Source organism: Xenopus laevis, chromosome 5L, assembly GCF_017654675.1.
Source record: "Xenopus laevis strain J_2021 chromosome 5L, Xenopus_laevis_v10.1, whole genome shotgun sequence".
NCBI lineage: Eukaryota > Metazoa > Chordata > Amphibia > Anura > Pipidae > Xenopus > Xenopus laevis.
This window is the reverse complement of record NC_054379.1, coordinates 151,767,350-151,785,003: the sequence shown is the minus strand read 5'-3', so window position 1 is coordinate 151,785,003 and position 17,654 is coordinate 151,767,350. Positions and strand designations below refer to the sequence as shown.

Here is a 17,654-nt window from a genome sequence, read left to right as displayed (position 1 = left end):
TGAAAAATGCTGGGAGTCATAGTCTAGCAACATCTAGTGACCCAAGCTCAAGAAAACAGGTCACTAAGATCTGCTTGATTTGTGAGGTCACCAAAACAGCAACATTTTCTCATGATATGCCAACCAGCTTGTTCATAGCTGTTTGAAGAGGTCCAGTTCAGTCATATACTGATGAGATTTTCTAAGCAGCTTGATCTATAGCTGGATGAGTCCCAACTAGATCTTTTTGGCAAAAAACATCATCAAGAGTAGCAAAGTCAGAGGACAATATCAGCCCAGGTAAATATCCTTATTTGCAACAGAACTGTAGGAACTTCTTCCTTTTTTTACAGTAGTCCATTTTTTTTATTTTAAGAGCAATATTTTTATAAATAGTGGATATTTCCCTGACTTGCCCACCCAGGTGGGGAAAATTGTGTAGACCTGGTGGGAAAGGACTGTGTCCAAAGTTCAGGTCAATTCTCTTCCAGCCAGTCAGGTCTATAACTACTTAAGCCTCAACTAGATATAACGAGATAGCTCATTTTGTAGGCCATTCTTGGGCCAATAAACTGTTGACTTGGTCAAATGTGGCAAAGTCAATGGTCCATGTACAGCCAACTTCTAAATCACAGCAGACTATCATCTGGATAATACTTCCAGATTCCCAGATTACATGAGAGTTTTCCAAAGTGTGGATGTGCAGCATTCTCCCTCCCTAACTATAGAGTGGAAAGAGGATCCAGGCCAAAATACTAGAATTTGAGGTTGATGATTAATTATTAAGATATTTCTGGAATTATAGTAGAGTGAAGACAATGTTTTTTACTTATGTAATAAGCTATGTGGTGCTGCAGTGAGAGCTTGAACCCAAACAGTAAAAAAGTGACACCTAGGATTTACTAAGCTCTACAGGTCCAGCCCTCCTTTATAGACACATACCCACAATACTAATTTAGAGGAACTGGATCACTGATCTGAAATACATCAGCCATCAGACCTATCAATTATATCACATTGCTAAAGTACAGTTTCACACAACTCAAGATAAATAAGTACAGCTGGGAAACTGGCCCACAAAATTAGCTTATACATGCATAATTCATTCACAGAGAATGTACCTAAAAAGGGAATAGATATTTATTTAATAAACTTTAATAAACTTTCATTGCCCCTCTCCCCATTGTATTACACACCGAGGTAAGGTCTTTCCTCAACCCCTGCTGACTGTAAAGATCTTAGGTGATTGCCCCTCCAATATTTCCCTATAATGTTTATGAGACTGGTCGGAAGAGGGGTGTCATAGTAAATCTAACTGATTGCAAGAGCTTCTGTAGCATTCATATATTTTTTCTAATTTATAGAGACAGCAAATCACCATCCTTAAGAGTAAATTAAGTATTCAGAATATTAGCAATCAAGTTGGCCCAGAGACTTTGCTGAGTGCATGTACTCAGCTCAAATTTGGGACTGATTATATTATGAAGCCAGAGAAGGGCCCTCTAAATGTAATGAGACATCAGATCAAAGTAATAGCAGCCTTGATGCAATCACAAGCACAACCAGACCCCTATTAGGAATAAATAAATAAGGAGAAGGCTTAGTTGGTTGTGTAGCAGATCCAGAAGATATAATATTAGTAGCAAACAACGAAGAGAAAGAGCTACTGGAAATAACTTAAATAATTGTGTAGACTATATTGGAGTATATTGACTGTGAAGACCCCCGTTGAATATCTCCATATGAAGTAAAGGAGTTGTTTTTAAGGTAGGACAAATAGTAGAATATATAAGGTCAAAAACTTGAGAGGCAATATGTGTTTAGTAGAAGTTTGGTTTAGATATAGGAGAGACATTGTATATAGGGAGGAACACACTCATGAGACTTGTGAGATCTATCTGGAAACCCAAATGGTCATCTTATTCAATTAAGTTCAAAGGTTTCAAGGAAATGTACAGGGGTGCTGATTAAAAGTCCCCAAAATGAAATTCTTCACCCAACTTATTGCTTTCTAAATCAAGCAAATATCTACATTTTATATGTATCAATGGATTCTGCAATTGATGTTTTATTTCACCTTACAGACGTAAGCTCTAATTCATATTAACATACTATGTACGAAATAAAGGAATACTGCTCCTGCTCTTTTAAAAACCCTCAGCCAAATGCTTTGAGTGTCAAATAGGTTTCATGGTATAATGCTTTGGTTGAGGGAACTCAACATGATCCCATCTCAACGTGATTCCATCATGAAGTCAGTGTTTTTGAAGACCCAACTGCCAGACAGCATGAATGAGTTATTTGCAGCAGGAAAACAAGAGTTGGGTTGAGCGAACATGTCCTTTGTTTGCTGTAGGACTAGCAACATCTTACCTAACTAATTTAACATGCCTAAAAAGGTAGGGCAAACAAATTAAGAAGTAAAACTCATAATTGGAAGGATAGCTTCATGCTTTTGCTGAATGGACTAATGGCCCCACTCTGAATGGTTCCTGTAATGGTACAACAGATGGTAGAACAGCTTTTGAAACATCTTGGTTTCCGATGGTACCTAAAATTCACAATCAAGTCTCTGCAAGGGCTTCAAGAACAAAAGACATAGCAACCACTTAACAGTTCATATATCTTCGGGGTTGGACAAGAACAGTCAGTTGGCTCCATTGGCAAAATGCACAGCAGGTTTGACACAATATCCAACCGGCTAAGCAAATCTGTCTCTAACTAGTCTGTCTGCTGCAAGGTAAAGATTATTCAACTCTTCTGGCAGTAATCAATAGTCCTTCTGAATTTCTTCTTATTAGCACTTTCTATTATTGTGAAAAGCTGTTAATTTATGCTGTGATGTACACACCCCTATTTGTCTTAGTTAGAGCAACATCAGAACACATCTTTGTTTTCCTTCTCAATGTATATATCTATGCCTGTACAGTTACAGTAACTGACCAGCATGTGGCGTTGTTGATACAAAATTCATAATGTTGGCAGTTAATAAAAACACAAATAGCTCTGAAATGGGAAAAAAATGAATAATGTAAATTTTTTAAGTAAGAAAATTCATTTTTATAAGGTTTACTTATCCCTTAAAATGATTCTGTCGTGATTTTTATGGAGTAGTTGTTATTTGTAAACGACACTGTTTACATTTGACGTAATTTATTCTACCATTTAAAATTTTATTCCTGAGTCAACAAGTGTTTTTTTTAGTTGTAATATTGATGAGTAGGCAGCCATATGGAGTAATTTGCCTGACCCTGTGTTTTCCGAAAGAGCCAGCACTTCACAATGGAACTGCTTTCAGATAAGCTATTGTTTCGCCAACTCAATGTAACTGGATGAGTTGAAGTAGTTTTGTCCTATTCTCATATCTACCTGGGAGCTGTTATCTTGTGTTAGGGAGCTGTCATCTGGTTACCTTTCCATTTTTCTGATGATAGGTTGCAGGGGGGAAAGAGAGTGGGTGATATCACTCCAACTTGCAGTGCAGCAGTAAAAATGTGACTGAAGTTTATCAAAGCACAAGTCACATGGCTGAGGGCACCTGGGAAACTGACACGTTTTCCCCCATATCAAATTTCATTATACAACATTAAATATTAAAATATGTGTTTGCTCTTTTGAAAAATGGATTTCAGTGCAGGATTCTGCTGGAGGAGCACTATTAATGAAGGCATTTTGAAGAAAACGTGTTTTCCTGTGATAGAATTCCTTTAAGCATTATAAAGGTAAATATTATAGAAGGGGACAATTGCACAAATTAAACAAAGTGGAATTTTTTTCAAAATATCACTGAACTAGGTATGTATTGTTTGTTGCAGTTTCTTGTTTGAAATGGTTCTAATCTTTGGTTAAATGAAGCAGCTACTCGTTTGCAGTCTAGTCATCTAGTGTAGATCGTATGGACGTGGAAAGAGATGATGATGATGATGCGTCAGACGTCTGTTACTGTAGCAACCAGATGTGCTTTTATTAAGTTTAGACAGTTAAATCAATAACGGGTGCCAGATACACAGCACATTTGCATGACAATTGAGAATTAATTGTGGTTCCTTGGAACAGTAATGATCTTAGTCACTCCTGTTATTGCAGCTCTAGAGTTGAGACGTAAGAATGAAGTGGTAGGAAGCTGTGCTATACAGCAGCCCAAATTATTCTCACGAGGAAAATTGGAATGTTGCTTTCTGTAACAGGAATGGAAACTGGTGAGAGGACGCCGGCTTCAGCAACCTTGCGATGAAACGGATTACCATAATTAGCATATATTTCTACAAAGCTACAAACCTAAGAGGATGCTAATGCAGGAATATGTCTTGCTGTAGAAGGAAAGACGTGTTATGGACCACATAAAAGTATTGTTAGCTCTTTAGAACTTGACTCCTGGGATATGTTTTGTTCTCAAATGGTCTGGGTAAAGGACTGTTAATATATTACAAAGAGAACTCACCCTCTTCCCATTTCCACCATTTATACAGATTTTAAACCATCAGAACCGTTTTAGTATCTATCATTAGAGCCAATTTGCAAACTATTGAACATCAATTGTTCCTTAAATATTTCTTTGGAATGTGTTTGCCATCGGCATCACAGATTATTTCCAATGGAGACATGTTACGGCGAAATTACTGTCATATATCCTGATTTCCCATTTTCTTTTATTTTACACCATTTTTTGTGGTCCCACATATATATAATGTTTAACGTATAATGGATTTCCTTGTTTTTTAACCATCCTGAATTTTGCTAAATTTTTTACCTGTTCCCTGAAAAATTTAAAATGGAGGTTCTACTGTATCTGTTGTTTTCAAACCCTTTGGAAAGGAATGGCCATCAACATTGTATAAGATCTAAAAATCTACTTTTTTTCATTTGTAAAATTGGTATTAGGCTGGACATGACTACTAGAAGTTACCATGTGGGATATGTAAATGCTGCATGTTGTTCTGCCTTGTGGTGAACCGGAGGGCTGGCTTAGTTGAAAGCACATATTTTGCAATTTCTTTTTGCCAGTGAGAAAGTGATGTCACCATGTGGGATGATAGTCCAAACCAGGTTCCCCAGATAACACATGGGACAACCCCCAAAACATTAAACAAAACCTATGTCCCAGAAATGAACTCAAAGTCCAGAATCAGTTTTAATTCTGAATAGATTGGAGTAAACAAAGTGTGGAGTGTAAAGTTTGGAAACAGAAGACTCCTTTTCCTGATTAGTCGCCCAGCGGCAAGTAGCCTATTTTTCGGACGACTAATCTGCCCAGAATGCCTTTACGCCGGCTATAATGTGTATTGGCAGCAGGATGGCACTTGGATTGCTTATTTTCCGAAGTCTCCTAAAGTTACCTCTCGAGGAAACTTCAAGTGACTCCAGAAAGCTGAAGCGATCTGAGTGCCATCCCGACAGCGATTTACATTCTATCCAGGGTGAAGGCATTTTGGGGAGATTAGTTGCCCGAAGAAGAGATTTGTCACTGGGCAGAATAGCACCCTTATACCCTGTTGATGTCTGGGGATAGTGCACAGTATCAGGCAAACCCACCTTGGGTAAATATCTGCTGGCATGGTGCAGGATCATTCTAGATAAAGTGAATGGCCAATGGAACCATTCAGGGCTGGTAAGGTGATCAAAGGTAATGTAGGGCACTCCGGGCTAGAAGAGGTTGCCCATATATATTTTTTACAAGTTTGTGTTTAAGGTGCAAAAATCAAATAATCCCCCCAATAATTGCAGGATTCAAATCACACAAAAAGGCAGATGGTACTGCAATTAAAGATTCTTTATCAAAGATTCATATGTAACAAACATTACAATATATATGTCAGTACATAATGACAATGTTCATCAAGGCCATAAAGATACATATCACCCAGCAATAAACAGCATACAAGTATGAAAGTGGATACTCTGAATGATGAATGTAACATTCTATGTTTATCTGGTCAGTGTGGTCACCAGACTCAACTGAAGGAGCTTGAAGGCTTGACAAAACTCAACTTGCTGTTATGGTACCACATTCAGCAGTTTTGAAAAGGAAGGGCAAAAATGGAGTAAAACTCAAGTTGGGAGGAAAGCTCCATGCATTTGGAAAATGAAAAGACAGTACCACTAACAATGGTCCTTGTAATGGTACAACACAGTGGTGGGATAATTGTCCTGTCCAATGTACCAGAGTTGTGGGCAGAGGGGAAAACTTGGGCGAGCATGGCGAATAGGCACCCACAAGAAAGCAGAGCAGAGTAACTTGGCACACAACAAGCTTAGTGTTGTTCATGAAGTAGTGTTTTGATAAAGAAGATATTTGTTCTGGAATTTGTGCTTCACAACAAAAAGATAATTCCTATCCACTCAATAAAAAAATAACAGTACATAACTATTAGTAAATGTTTGCTTCATAAAAATCAGATCTCTTGAGAACTGGCAGGCACCCATTATAAGATAGATACAGATCTTCACAAAAGGAATACTCAGAGTTGATCCAGGATAGCAGACAATCAGGTAAAATATTGCAGTTAACATAAATACAGATGCCTCATAGAACTGCCTGAAGCACACGCATATTTTTTTTTATAACATCTGCTTTTTTTCTGCTTTAAGAGCCCATGACCCCCTGAAGCAAATAAACTGTTGTGTTCCGTCATTTCAATTAAAGTGACTGGCAGGCACATTATTAAAAAAAAAAAAAAGCAACTCAAAAGGCGTTTTTGGATTATCTTCGTAGGCTGATTTGTACACAAACACCTTTCCTTGTAAGCTTTGTGGCATTAACTCCAGCAGGTCAATGGTAGGGAAAAAAACATCCCAAATGATCCTAAACAAGGACTACTGACTTGAACAAGGTCATAGATTGCTTAAAGAATGAAACAAATTGCATTTATGATTTGTTCAGTATTCTATCAGTGGCCCAAAATCCAAATCCGTTTATTGACGCGGTCCTTGCGCTGACCACTTGCATTCCCAGAGTTGTTATCCGGTTGTTGAGCCCTAGGACCTACGATCGGATCAGCTTGATATAGCCCACTTCAAGGTGCATTATGTTGTTATGCAGATCTAGTTTTAGCATTGGGCAGAAAGTACATTTGCCATGGGCCCTTAACACTAAAGGGGCCCCATAGAGGAAAAGGGTCTCTAAAGGTACAAATTGCAGTTATGGCATATTCTGCCACAGGGGCTAATACTAGGGTAAACCATTTTTTTCAGTTGAAAGGGGGCTTCTGTCGGAACTGACCAATACAGCCTGCCCATCTTTGGAACTGTTTCATCAAGGAGACAGATAAATATAATGTAAAGGAATAAAATAAAAAATTGTTCCCCAAATACACACTTATAAGAGGACAAACTAGAACTGTAAGTTGACATGCATATTATATATACTACTATGTCTTACTGCATGATGTTTTACATGCTCCTTGAAATCTTTTGGTGCTCAGTGGTGGAAGCTTAAACATTATTGGTGTTTAGTAACTACTAGAGGACTTCAGGAGGTGGTGGTAGCTCCAGGGTTCCCTTGCATCAGGATTCAGCTATGTGGAGGTGCAAGGAGCACCTTGAGGCTAGGGCCAGATGGGGCAGAAAATGGCCTGCCAAAATCAGCAGGCTGATACCAGACCCTAGCTGAATCTTCTTGTCTGCTCGCATCCAGAAGCCTTGTGTAGGCTCTGGAGATAACAGAATCGGTGGATTTCAGCGAAGAAACGTGAGACTGTGCATGTCTAGCCAAAATCCACAAAGTCTGTTTGCAAAGATTCAGCTAGTGGTCGGGGGCTGAAATCAGAATGCAGATTTTCGGCAGTTTGATTTCTGTCCTGTCTGGCCCTAGCCTAAACAAATGGGATATTTTCATCCAGCTGGCATCCCAACTGCACGTAGTTTTCATAAATGAGACCCAATCTTTATAGATCTCTTCAGCCCATAATGTTGAACAATGGTATCTGAGGTGTAGGACTTGGAAGTAGAGTGGCCAGTATCTATAAGTTATGGGTCATTATCAAGCAGGGCTGGAGCTAGGGGTAGGCAGGTGCCTAGGGTGCAACTCGAAGGGGGCACTTTTTTGTGGGGAAAATCGCAAAATTCAAACAACTTCATCAGCCCCCCTCTCTGCACAGAGCACTCTGGATGGGAGGACTGACAGGAGCAATGGCAAACAGTGAGTGTGGGGAAGTGGGATCGGAACGGTGTGGGGTGAAGGGGGATCGGGTCTGTTGGCTGGTTGCAAGGGGAAATAGGTATCAGCAGCAGGTAACTTTGAACAGGTAGGAGGGGGTCCAGAGTTGGCCTTGGGCTGTTGGTCCAGCTCTTATCAAGACTCAGATATGTGACTTGGAAACCGAATTGTATTTTGGGAAATGATTTGTTGTGCCATCCAAAAATCAATAGGACCAGTAAAAGGGCACCTTAGTATGTACAAGTAAATTCATAATGAGTAACTATTCTTTGAGTCTCAAGCAAACATCCTTTAAATATGCAAAGACAATGTTACCAGGTTATAATAGATCTTTGTGACTGAAGAATGACTTGAAATTGAGTTATAATTAATACAGATACTTCTTTTGCCTGCAGTTGTTACAGGCAAGCTTTTAAATTTGGAAATGAGATTAGAAGCGTGTTGCTTGGTGCCTCATAAATCAGAGTAAGATAGACTTCATTATCTGCTAGATGCCAGGAGGAACTTTGATGTTTTATCATGAAAGGGGTGATTTGCACAAGATCCATCACCCTTACTGCATACTCTCAGCATTGTAGGTCACTTTGTAATATTTCATTTACTGAGCTCTTTATTCATTAGAGTAGAGGTGCTTTATGACAAAACATGTGCACTTGCTTTTTAGTCAATGTAACTTAGTGCACATACCCACTGGATATTATTATTATGAATATGCGGCCTTATGATCAGCTTGCCATTAGAATAAATATAGTTCAGGGTTAGCCCCCTCTTTAGTAATGCAAAATGCAAAGAGAGGAAGGCAATATGGCTCAGGTCTTATTGGAAAGACCAGAGTGCTTATAAAACATCCCATTATGGCAAATAATAGGGGATTATATGCAGGTGTATATCTTGCTGTGCACTAGAGTGTTGCATAAGTAGGAAGAATATATTCGATCATCCTGCTTGATTCTGCTTTCACATTCTCCGTTGTAAAGAGAAGGAGAATGGAAAGAAGTCATCGTATGGTGTCACAGTGGTTAGTGTTGCTGCCATGCATTGCTTTGGTCCTGGGTTTCCATTTAACCGTGTGTGTTTGCCTTCTTGGCTCCTGTGGGGTTGGGACTGCTTATCTTACATTCTTAGCTCCTCTGTAGTAGAGACTGAAGGTTTTTACATTATTTGCACCTTTGGGGTAGGTTCTGATGATCTTACATTCTTAGTAACTCTTGGGGTAAGTACAGATAATCAATCTCACATTCTAAGCTCTTCTGGGGTAGGTACTGATGAACTAAGATTCTTAGCTCCTCTGGGGTAGGGATTGATGATCTTACATTCTTAGCTCTTCTGGGGTAGGGACTGATGATCTTAAATTCTTAGCCCCTCTGGGGTAGGGACTCATAATATTACATTCTTAACTCTTCTGGGGTGGGGACTGGTGATCTTACATTCTTAGCTCTTCTGGAGCTGGAAGTGATGATCTTACATTCTTAGCTCTTCTGGGGTTGGGAATGATCTTACATTCTTAGCTCTCTTAGTGCCTCTGGGGTAGGTACTGATAATCAATCTTACATTCTTAGCCCTTCTGGGGTAGGGACTGAAGAGCTTAAATTCTTATCTCTTCTGGGGTAGGGACTGATGATCTTACATTCTTAACTCTTCTGGGGTGGGGACTGGTGATCTTACATTCTTAGCTCTTCTGGAGCTGGAAGTGATGATCTTACATTCTTAGCTCTTCTGGGGTTGGGAATGATCTTACATTCTTAGCTCTTCTGAGTTAGGGACTGATGATCTTACATTCTTAGCTCTTCTGGGTTAGGGACTGATGATCTTACATTCTTAACTCCTCTGGGGTGGGGACTGGTGATCTTACTTACTGTAGTGCTTCTGCCTTTTAGAGCAGGAACTGCTGGCCATGCTTGATTCTGCTCTACCTTTCTCTGTTATAAATAGACCTAGGATCCGATAAATGTAAAAAGAGGATGTCCCATGGTGGTACTGGTTATCACTGCTGTGTGCCAGTGTTGGGGTCGAAGGTTGATTATTTTGAGCCCTAGGTTCGATTCCAATGACCCTATTGTGTGTCTGTAGGAAAACTTATGTAGGTGATCTCTGTTAAGCACTGTAGAATATGTCGGTAATGAATAATAATAATAATAATAATGTCTCGTGTCTGCTACAAACACAGTCCCACGTGCAAGCAGATACAGATCTTTTAGAAAATTATAGCAAAACACTTTTTATAATTCAACTTTTCGTGCATTTTTCAGTTTGAACATAGTTTCCCTTTGCATGCAAATTCAAATCTTTAGTGAAAAGCCCCTCCAGTGTCTTGATGGAAAGTGACAATAAGCTGCAGTACGTGTCCTGTATTTTCTTCAGGTTCAGAGTACTGATAAAATTCTTTGGAAATGTAATTTTAGCTTGGGCGTAATCTAGTTGGGATTTGTGATTGCTGCCTTCAGAACAAACACTGTTTCCTAAATTTATTTTCATTGTTTCTAATATAATTTTTTCCGTCTACTGCGATGCATAACCCTGTGTGCGGTACCTGCGGTGGGAAGGAGATTAGTGCTGGAAATCAAGCCGTCCTGTTCCTTTGGAGGAAGCTAACAAGATAAGGTCTTTAACCTCTAAGAAATGAGAAGCTGATTAGGTAGACTGTAATGCGAGTATTTGCACTTCAGTACGCTAACACCGAGCAATTGCAGCCTAGCTGCCCAAATTCATAATGCTTCGGTATTTATTTTAGAACAAAATTGTGAAATAGAAGCTGGAAATCTGGGCAAAACTGTTGCCGTCTGGAGATATTTGCTTGATTTCATTGAATATTTATGCAACAGAGCCCACTTTGTCTGCTTCTTTCTTTTACAGATATTGTTTGCCACTAGCATGGGGTAGAAAGACCTATATTATAATGAAGTTTGCTCATAGGGAAAAAAAATGAACTCCTATAGTTAATATGGGTTGAAAATAGACATGCCTGTCAAGTTCAACCCTTCAGTCTACTACATGGCATTAACGATTCCGGGAACCTAATCTGAAATAGTTTTACTGTTCTATTATTGTTATCATTATATATATATATATATATATATATATATATATATATATATATATTGCACTGGCATATTCAGCAGTACATACAGGGAATCTTAAATTCAAATTACAGTTTAATATCTCCTTCTTTGTCCCACAAACGATAGCCTTCTCACTCAGGATCAGTTCAGCGCACTGTTATTAAAAGGCAAGGGCTGGAAGATACTGTCCCAAGGACTACATTTATCCACTGGATGTGGTCATCTTCCAGTTGTAATACATGCTGATGATAAAATGGCAGCCTCACCAAACAGGCAAATCTTCCTCTGTATGGTGAACTTTACATTCACACACGCTAAAATTAGTTCACAATAAGCCAAATAATGTGCTATTAGATCTTTGGAGTTGTGATGCATGAGTCAACAAGTGGCTGACCTACACCAAAAATGATCTAGACCAGTGCTGTCCAACTTCTGTGCTACCAAGGGTCAGAATTTTTCATGTGGTGGAGGGCCGTTCTTGGAAGCCAGCGCTGAACACTCCCTGTTTTTAACCATGCCCACTTTAAACCACACCCATGTTACCATAAGAACTTTTAAGACCATGTGGTTGCACACCAAAAAACAGTAGTCTGTGGTCACTGACGAGATATCACTCATATATGAAATATTAAAGTCATATTAAAACATACCCTTGAATCCATATGTCACCTCCTCCCCTGTGTATAACACCCCCCAGAGCATATAACAAAACACCTTAGGGCCCCTAACATCAATTTTTAAATGCTAATAAACCCCCAGACCAAACACTACCAGGCTCATGTCCCACAGGTAGCATAAGGCAAACCGAATATGACACATAAATGGAGCATAGGTCAGGCAGAGTATGGCACACACAGAGAGCATAGGGCAGACAGAGTATGGCACACATAGGGAGCATAGGGCAGGCAGAGTATGGCACACACAGGGAGCTTAGGGCATGCAATATAGAGTAGGAGACAGGGAAACCTATCAGGACCGCTCTAAGATAAACAGTTCATATTGTGCTACATACACTGATACAATGCTGGTGCCCCTCCACAGTTTGTATGAGGAGCCCATATTTAACATTATTGGAGAAGGCTAGGTGGAAAACATGTCAGAAAGGAATTGGGTGAAGGGTGATCCTGCATAAAGTTAATCCCACCACATGACCATGGCCTGCTAAATCGATAAATTGTGACCCTAAACTGGGGGCTTCGGCCCAATCCACGCACATTGTCTTTGGTGTGTGGTAGGACACTGTAGCACCCAGAGATAATGTACGCAAACATTGTACAACTTCAGATTTCCACGGCTGTGGGGTTTCAGAGTCTAATTTTGAACCCCACAGCTGCTAAGATGCTGATATCTGCATTACTATGTTGTGTTTCTTAAAGATAATTAAAATCTAATTTGTTGTTTTTGAATTTCTCTTTGTCTACAGTACTTCTTCTACATTGTGTCGGGTCATATTCATGTTTCCATTAATATCAGATATGGGGCATATTGGAGACTGAGGTGTGAATACATGGCAAATGCCCTTTCTGGCCACCCATTAGTGGTCATCACCCATGTGTCTGTATTGTTGCCACTAACACAGACATCATCCTTTGATTTTGTTGAGGTTCATGTAGCTACATCTCTGTCATGCAATTAACCTTCATTATAATGGAAGGAAATATGTGACAATTCCTGATGTCTCCCCTCAAAGAAATTGTAGATTCTCCTGCTTTAGCTGTGTGGAATCATAGCCAACATGGCCTTCTCTGACCTCAATAGTTTGCCAATAATGGTGCCACCTGTTTCATACTAACAGCAGTTGCCACCAAATATAATGTACTGTGATCTTTACATGTTCCTGTTCTTTGGGTTCCTGAAAACAGTGACAGGGCAAATATTTTTCTAGAAGTTTGGCTCAGGTGGGCTAATATAGTTGGTCATTATAGATCAATATGACATTAATTGATATGTGGGCTGTGTGAAGTCAAAGCAAGTTTGCTCTATCTGTATAAGCGGCCATACAGTTTTGTCATCAAGATTTCTGTATGCAGAGGGGAAAAGCACTTTTCCAGCATTTGTATTGATTTGTGTGTTATCTCTTTGTAGCTTTGATGAAGGGGAGCTGAAGATTGTCCCCTGGAACGAGCGAGAGCATCGCGAAAAAGACTGGTGTGAGGCACCTGAGTGCAAGTAAGTCCAGTTTAAAAGGTAATTGAAAGGCGCACCTCAGATGTACACTCATACATATTTATAGGAGTGTTTTTATGTTTTCCACTCAATATGTTAATACATTTATTAGAAAAGTCGGAGCCACATCAAAGGCTGAAACGGAACATTAGTGAACATTAAGAAAAGAGGGCTTGAGTCTAAATCCCATCGCTTCCACCATTTCTCTTTGTTACAATTGCAGAACTAAATTGCTTTCCTTTCTTTGGTGCACCAAGCTCGACTGTCGATTAAATAAAAGGGTGAGCGCTCTGCTTTGGAGGAAATAAATACAAAGAATTCAATCACCTCCGAATTGTAGCCAGTCAATTGTCTGTCCAAACAAATGCCGCCTGATGAAGAGCTCTGCATAGATCGTTTTAGGCATGCGAGGTCAATGCTGCGTGCGGAAACCTATTTTGTCACTTTCATATGATTTCTTTCTAGAAGGCTCTCAATTGTGTCTCCCATATCCTCAGAAATTGGCAGATTAGGCTGTACCGCTGCTCCCTATCTAGTTTATTTTCTGTCATATTTAATACACTGCATAGGGTATGATGCCTGCTGAAATATGTATATATCAATCTTGCACCTTAGGAGAGATATATAGGCTTTCGCCACTATGAAAGCTTCTGCTATTTGGTTCAATTGTAAATATTAGTCCCATACTGGGAGCCAGAAAGATGGAATATTTTATCAGGAGCACAGTCCTCCAATGTATTTATAAAATATGAAAGAAACATATTGGCATGAAGGAGGAAAGCAGTTTCCTTTAAAAAAAAGTGCAGTGACTGTTGTTCTTCTATAGCCTTCGTTGCTCATACTGTGAAGAACTGGTTTACTAGAGATCAGTTAGGGAACATCAACATTTAGTGCATTAAACTGACCTGTAGGGTGGTAGATTTTAAATATTGGTATGGCTTCTATATTTTGAAAAAAAATTGAGCTTGGAAAGTATATTAAGGCATACTAACCCTTTTTATGGCATATTAACTCATACTAACTCCTATTTTTCCCCTTTTGCCTGTATTTAATTTGGTCAAGGGAAAAAGGTTTGTCAATCATATTGATGGACTGTCCCTTGTTTCACACAGCGTACGAAGTTGTCAAACATGACCTTATGTGTACAGTATGTAGCAACTGGGTAGCATAAAGACTGTCAGGACATAAGTAATAAAGATTTGGACTTTGTTTTTTGTTCTCGAAATGTTGAAAGCAAGAGGACAGTGTCAGACTGGGCATCCTAGGTCCTACCAAAGAACCTGACATTGAAGGCCCGTTCTCACAACCAATGGTGGAAATAAGAAAGGGCTGATGGCTCACTAAGGCTCCTCCAGGAGATCCTGTGGCAGACCAGTAAGACCCTAACCGTGGGTGCCATGGGATATAACTTCCCAATTCTCATCTTCAGCAACGTTTTGGGTGCTTTACTTCCAGCTCCGACATGCCAACTGCTATAACCATTGGTGGTTCACTGTTCTTCCAAAAACAAAGTTTTGTCATTGTATAGCCTTTATTAGCAAGAGTCTTTGCTAACAGTGGACTCAACAGATATCTATTACAATAAATCACTGGTGTAAAACTGGCTTCTTAAAAGGTCCAATCACAGACCCGCATCTAAGGCTGGACATTAAAATATGGGGCCTATCTTTATCATTCTCAGTACACAGAATACATTGCTACTCCATGCACACTGGCAGCGAATTTATTATAGATACCTCCAGGGTCCTAAAGTGTTACCAAAAAAAACTAAATCAATTTCAAGTGATTAATTAGACCTGGGACTCAGCAAATCGCTTTGTGCATGTGCCCTGGATTTCAGGCCACTGATGACAGATAAGGATGGAGATTAAACTTGGTTATCTGCATCAGGAGGAGAAATGTATTGTAATCAGATATATTCTCTGAAAAGCAGCCGACTTTAAGTTACATCTTTCTTCTGTGGTTATGTTTGATGAGGGCCACTGTTTAATCCCATGTATAGGAGAAAATGTTCCTTTATTTCCCTACATGCCCAGCCATCTTTAAATTTAAATAAATGTATCTTATTTTTGTGTGTGTCTTTCAATGGTCGATAAAATAACTGTATATGTTTTCTTGTACCTCGATAAAAGATGCTAGAACCTACAAAAGAATTCCATTTTCCCCAGGAACAATGCAGCACCTAAAAATCTATACTACATTGTGTAATCATTAATACATACACAGCCTTGAGGACTTGGCCGGCAGCCTTGTGTTTGGTTCGGATAATATCAGACAGCACTCGTAGAATAAGAATTATCATCACCTTAGCATCTCACAAGGACATGGGATATATAGAGAGACCACACAAGGGCAAAGCCCTTAAAATAGAACCTTAGCTAAGCTTATGGGATGTACTACTGCACACGTTTTATTTCCAGGGGCTTGTTTGTAAGCCGGGAAATGCTATTTTTCTGCTCTAGCTGAAATTGCAGCTCAGCATTAACACATTTGGATTTAGTACAGCAATGTGTACGGTCCACCTTTCCAAGGAAAGCATTAATGTACAATTTTAGGTTTCACTTTTCCATCAAGGATATGTTCTATATCTTATATATATTCTATATGTAATTGCAGTGGGCTAGGGTATCCTGACTGTATTTGGTTTATATTGTCCACACTGTTGATTCTTGTTTCTACTTGAATGGCTATAAGTTTAGATCTGGGAACCATGAACCAGGCACCTCACTACTCTATGTAGTAAAAATGAATCCTCTTGAGTGCGTTGCATGGCGGGAGGCAACATAACCCTAGAGGAGCATTTATACTGTCCAAACCTTGCACAATAGCTACTCTTGTTTCCACTAGAATTTACACACACAGCAAAACCAGACAGAATGTTCACCTTGCCATATATTATAGTGACAACAATGATGATAATGACACAGTGTGCAGATATATACGGCAAACAGTCAGACACATTGGTTGGCTGCCCGACCATATAGAGCTTTCAATTTAAAGGTGGCCATTCACAGGCAGATTTAATCTGCCCGTTTGGGCCCTTTAGACTGATTTGGCAGTTTTTCTGCCTGTGTATGGGGATCTCTGACAGGCCCATCTGACTGATATCTGGCCAAAAATAGGACAGATGTCGATCAGGCAAGTTTGATTTTCCATCAAATGAGGGATTGCATCAGATCATTGATCTGGTACTTGCTCTTAAAGCTCATTTTCTTGCAGTTGGCCCTAGGGCCAACAAACAAAGCCTGATATTGTCCACTTTAGGTAGGTGGCAACCTCATCAAAAAAGGGGATCTTAAAGTGTATGGCCAACTTAAGTGTGATCTTACACTAACAAACAGTGGAAGAGTTGGCCGTCAACTCCACCAATTTTTGTCCAAGTCAGCAGGCCCATAATGCTGCTTTTTTTAATCATTATTTGATCATGGAGGGTAGAAAACCCTGTAGAAAGTAATCTGGATCTGGCAACATATGTGTAAATGGCAAATTTGTGAGCCCCACATTTTCCTATGCCTGCCAAATCTGGCAGATAGCTTCATGTTTAGACCGTCGTGTGATAACACAGCACTTGGCCATAGACGTAACAATTATGATCTTTCTTGTGTAGAGCGGAATCGTCAGAAATACAGGTAGAAACAATAGAATTCTACATATATCTGCCGATTCAGCACTAACAATAGCTCATGTTTGGGTCCCTTCGAAGGCACGCGATCAAACTTTTCCGTGCAGCCCAATCGACCAGGCGACCCGATATCCAAGTCTTCTGCCGATATCGGTCGGCTCTTTTCCCACCATACACGCACCCAATATCGTAGGAAAACTCATTTAGTACAATATTATCTGTGTGTCTATGGCCACCTTAAGGCATCAAACTCTGGCCTACGAGCTAGTGATTTATTCCACTTAAATCACTTCTTCTGAATTCTGCAGCATTCCCATCAATGTTTAACATATTGTGTATATTTTAATCTCTTATCAGGACGATGATCGAGCCTTGCCCAGCAGACCCAGCCGTATTTCTCTACGAGGAACAGCCTGAGCTGCTTGCCTACAAAACCCATCAGCTGCCCATTGATATTGTGAAAAACTGGTACTGGAACAGAGCTCAGGAAGTGGAGAATTATGCACGACTGGTAAGAAACCTAACTCACCTTGTTCTGCCTCAGACCATCAATATTATATTCATATATTTCTGACTATGTGACTGATTGTCAACGCTGCTGTAGAGAGAAACCATGAAACATTTCAATTATACTGTGCCCTGATTGCTGGCCACTGGGAGTGACCGCTTTCCT

At 39.7% G+C, this 17,654-nt stretch overlaps 1 protein-coding gene across 4 annotated transcripts in view; it reads left to right on the top strand.

The window, feature by feature from the left end:
* The window catches only part of nbas.L (NBAS subunit of NRZ tethering complex L homeolog), a 457,628-nt gene that overhangs the window by 101,211 nt on the left and 338,763 nt on the right, over window positions 1-17,654 (top strand). For all 4 annotated transcript variants that reach the window (XM_041563562.1, XM_041563561.1, XM_041563560.1 and 1 more), the window contains exons 22-23: window positions 13,279-13,362; window positions 17,339-17,492. In XM_041563562.1, the coding sequence (XP_041419496.1) occupies window positions 13,279-13,362; window positions 17,339-17,492 (238 nt within the window). The remainder of the gene's footprint in view (window positions 1-13,278; window positions 13,363-17,338; window positions 17,493-17,654) is intronic.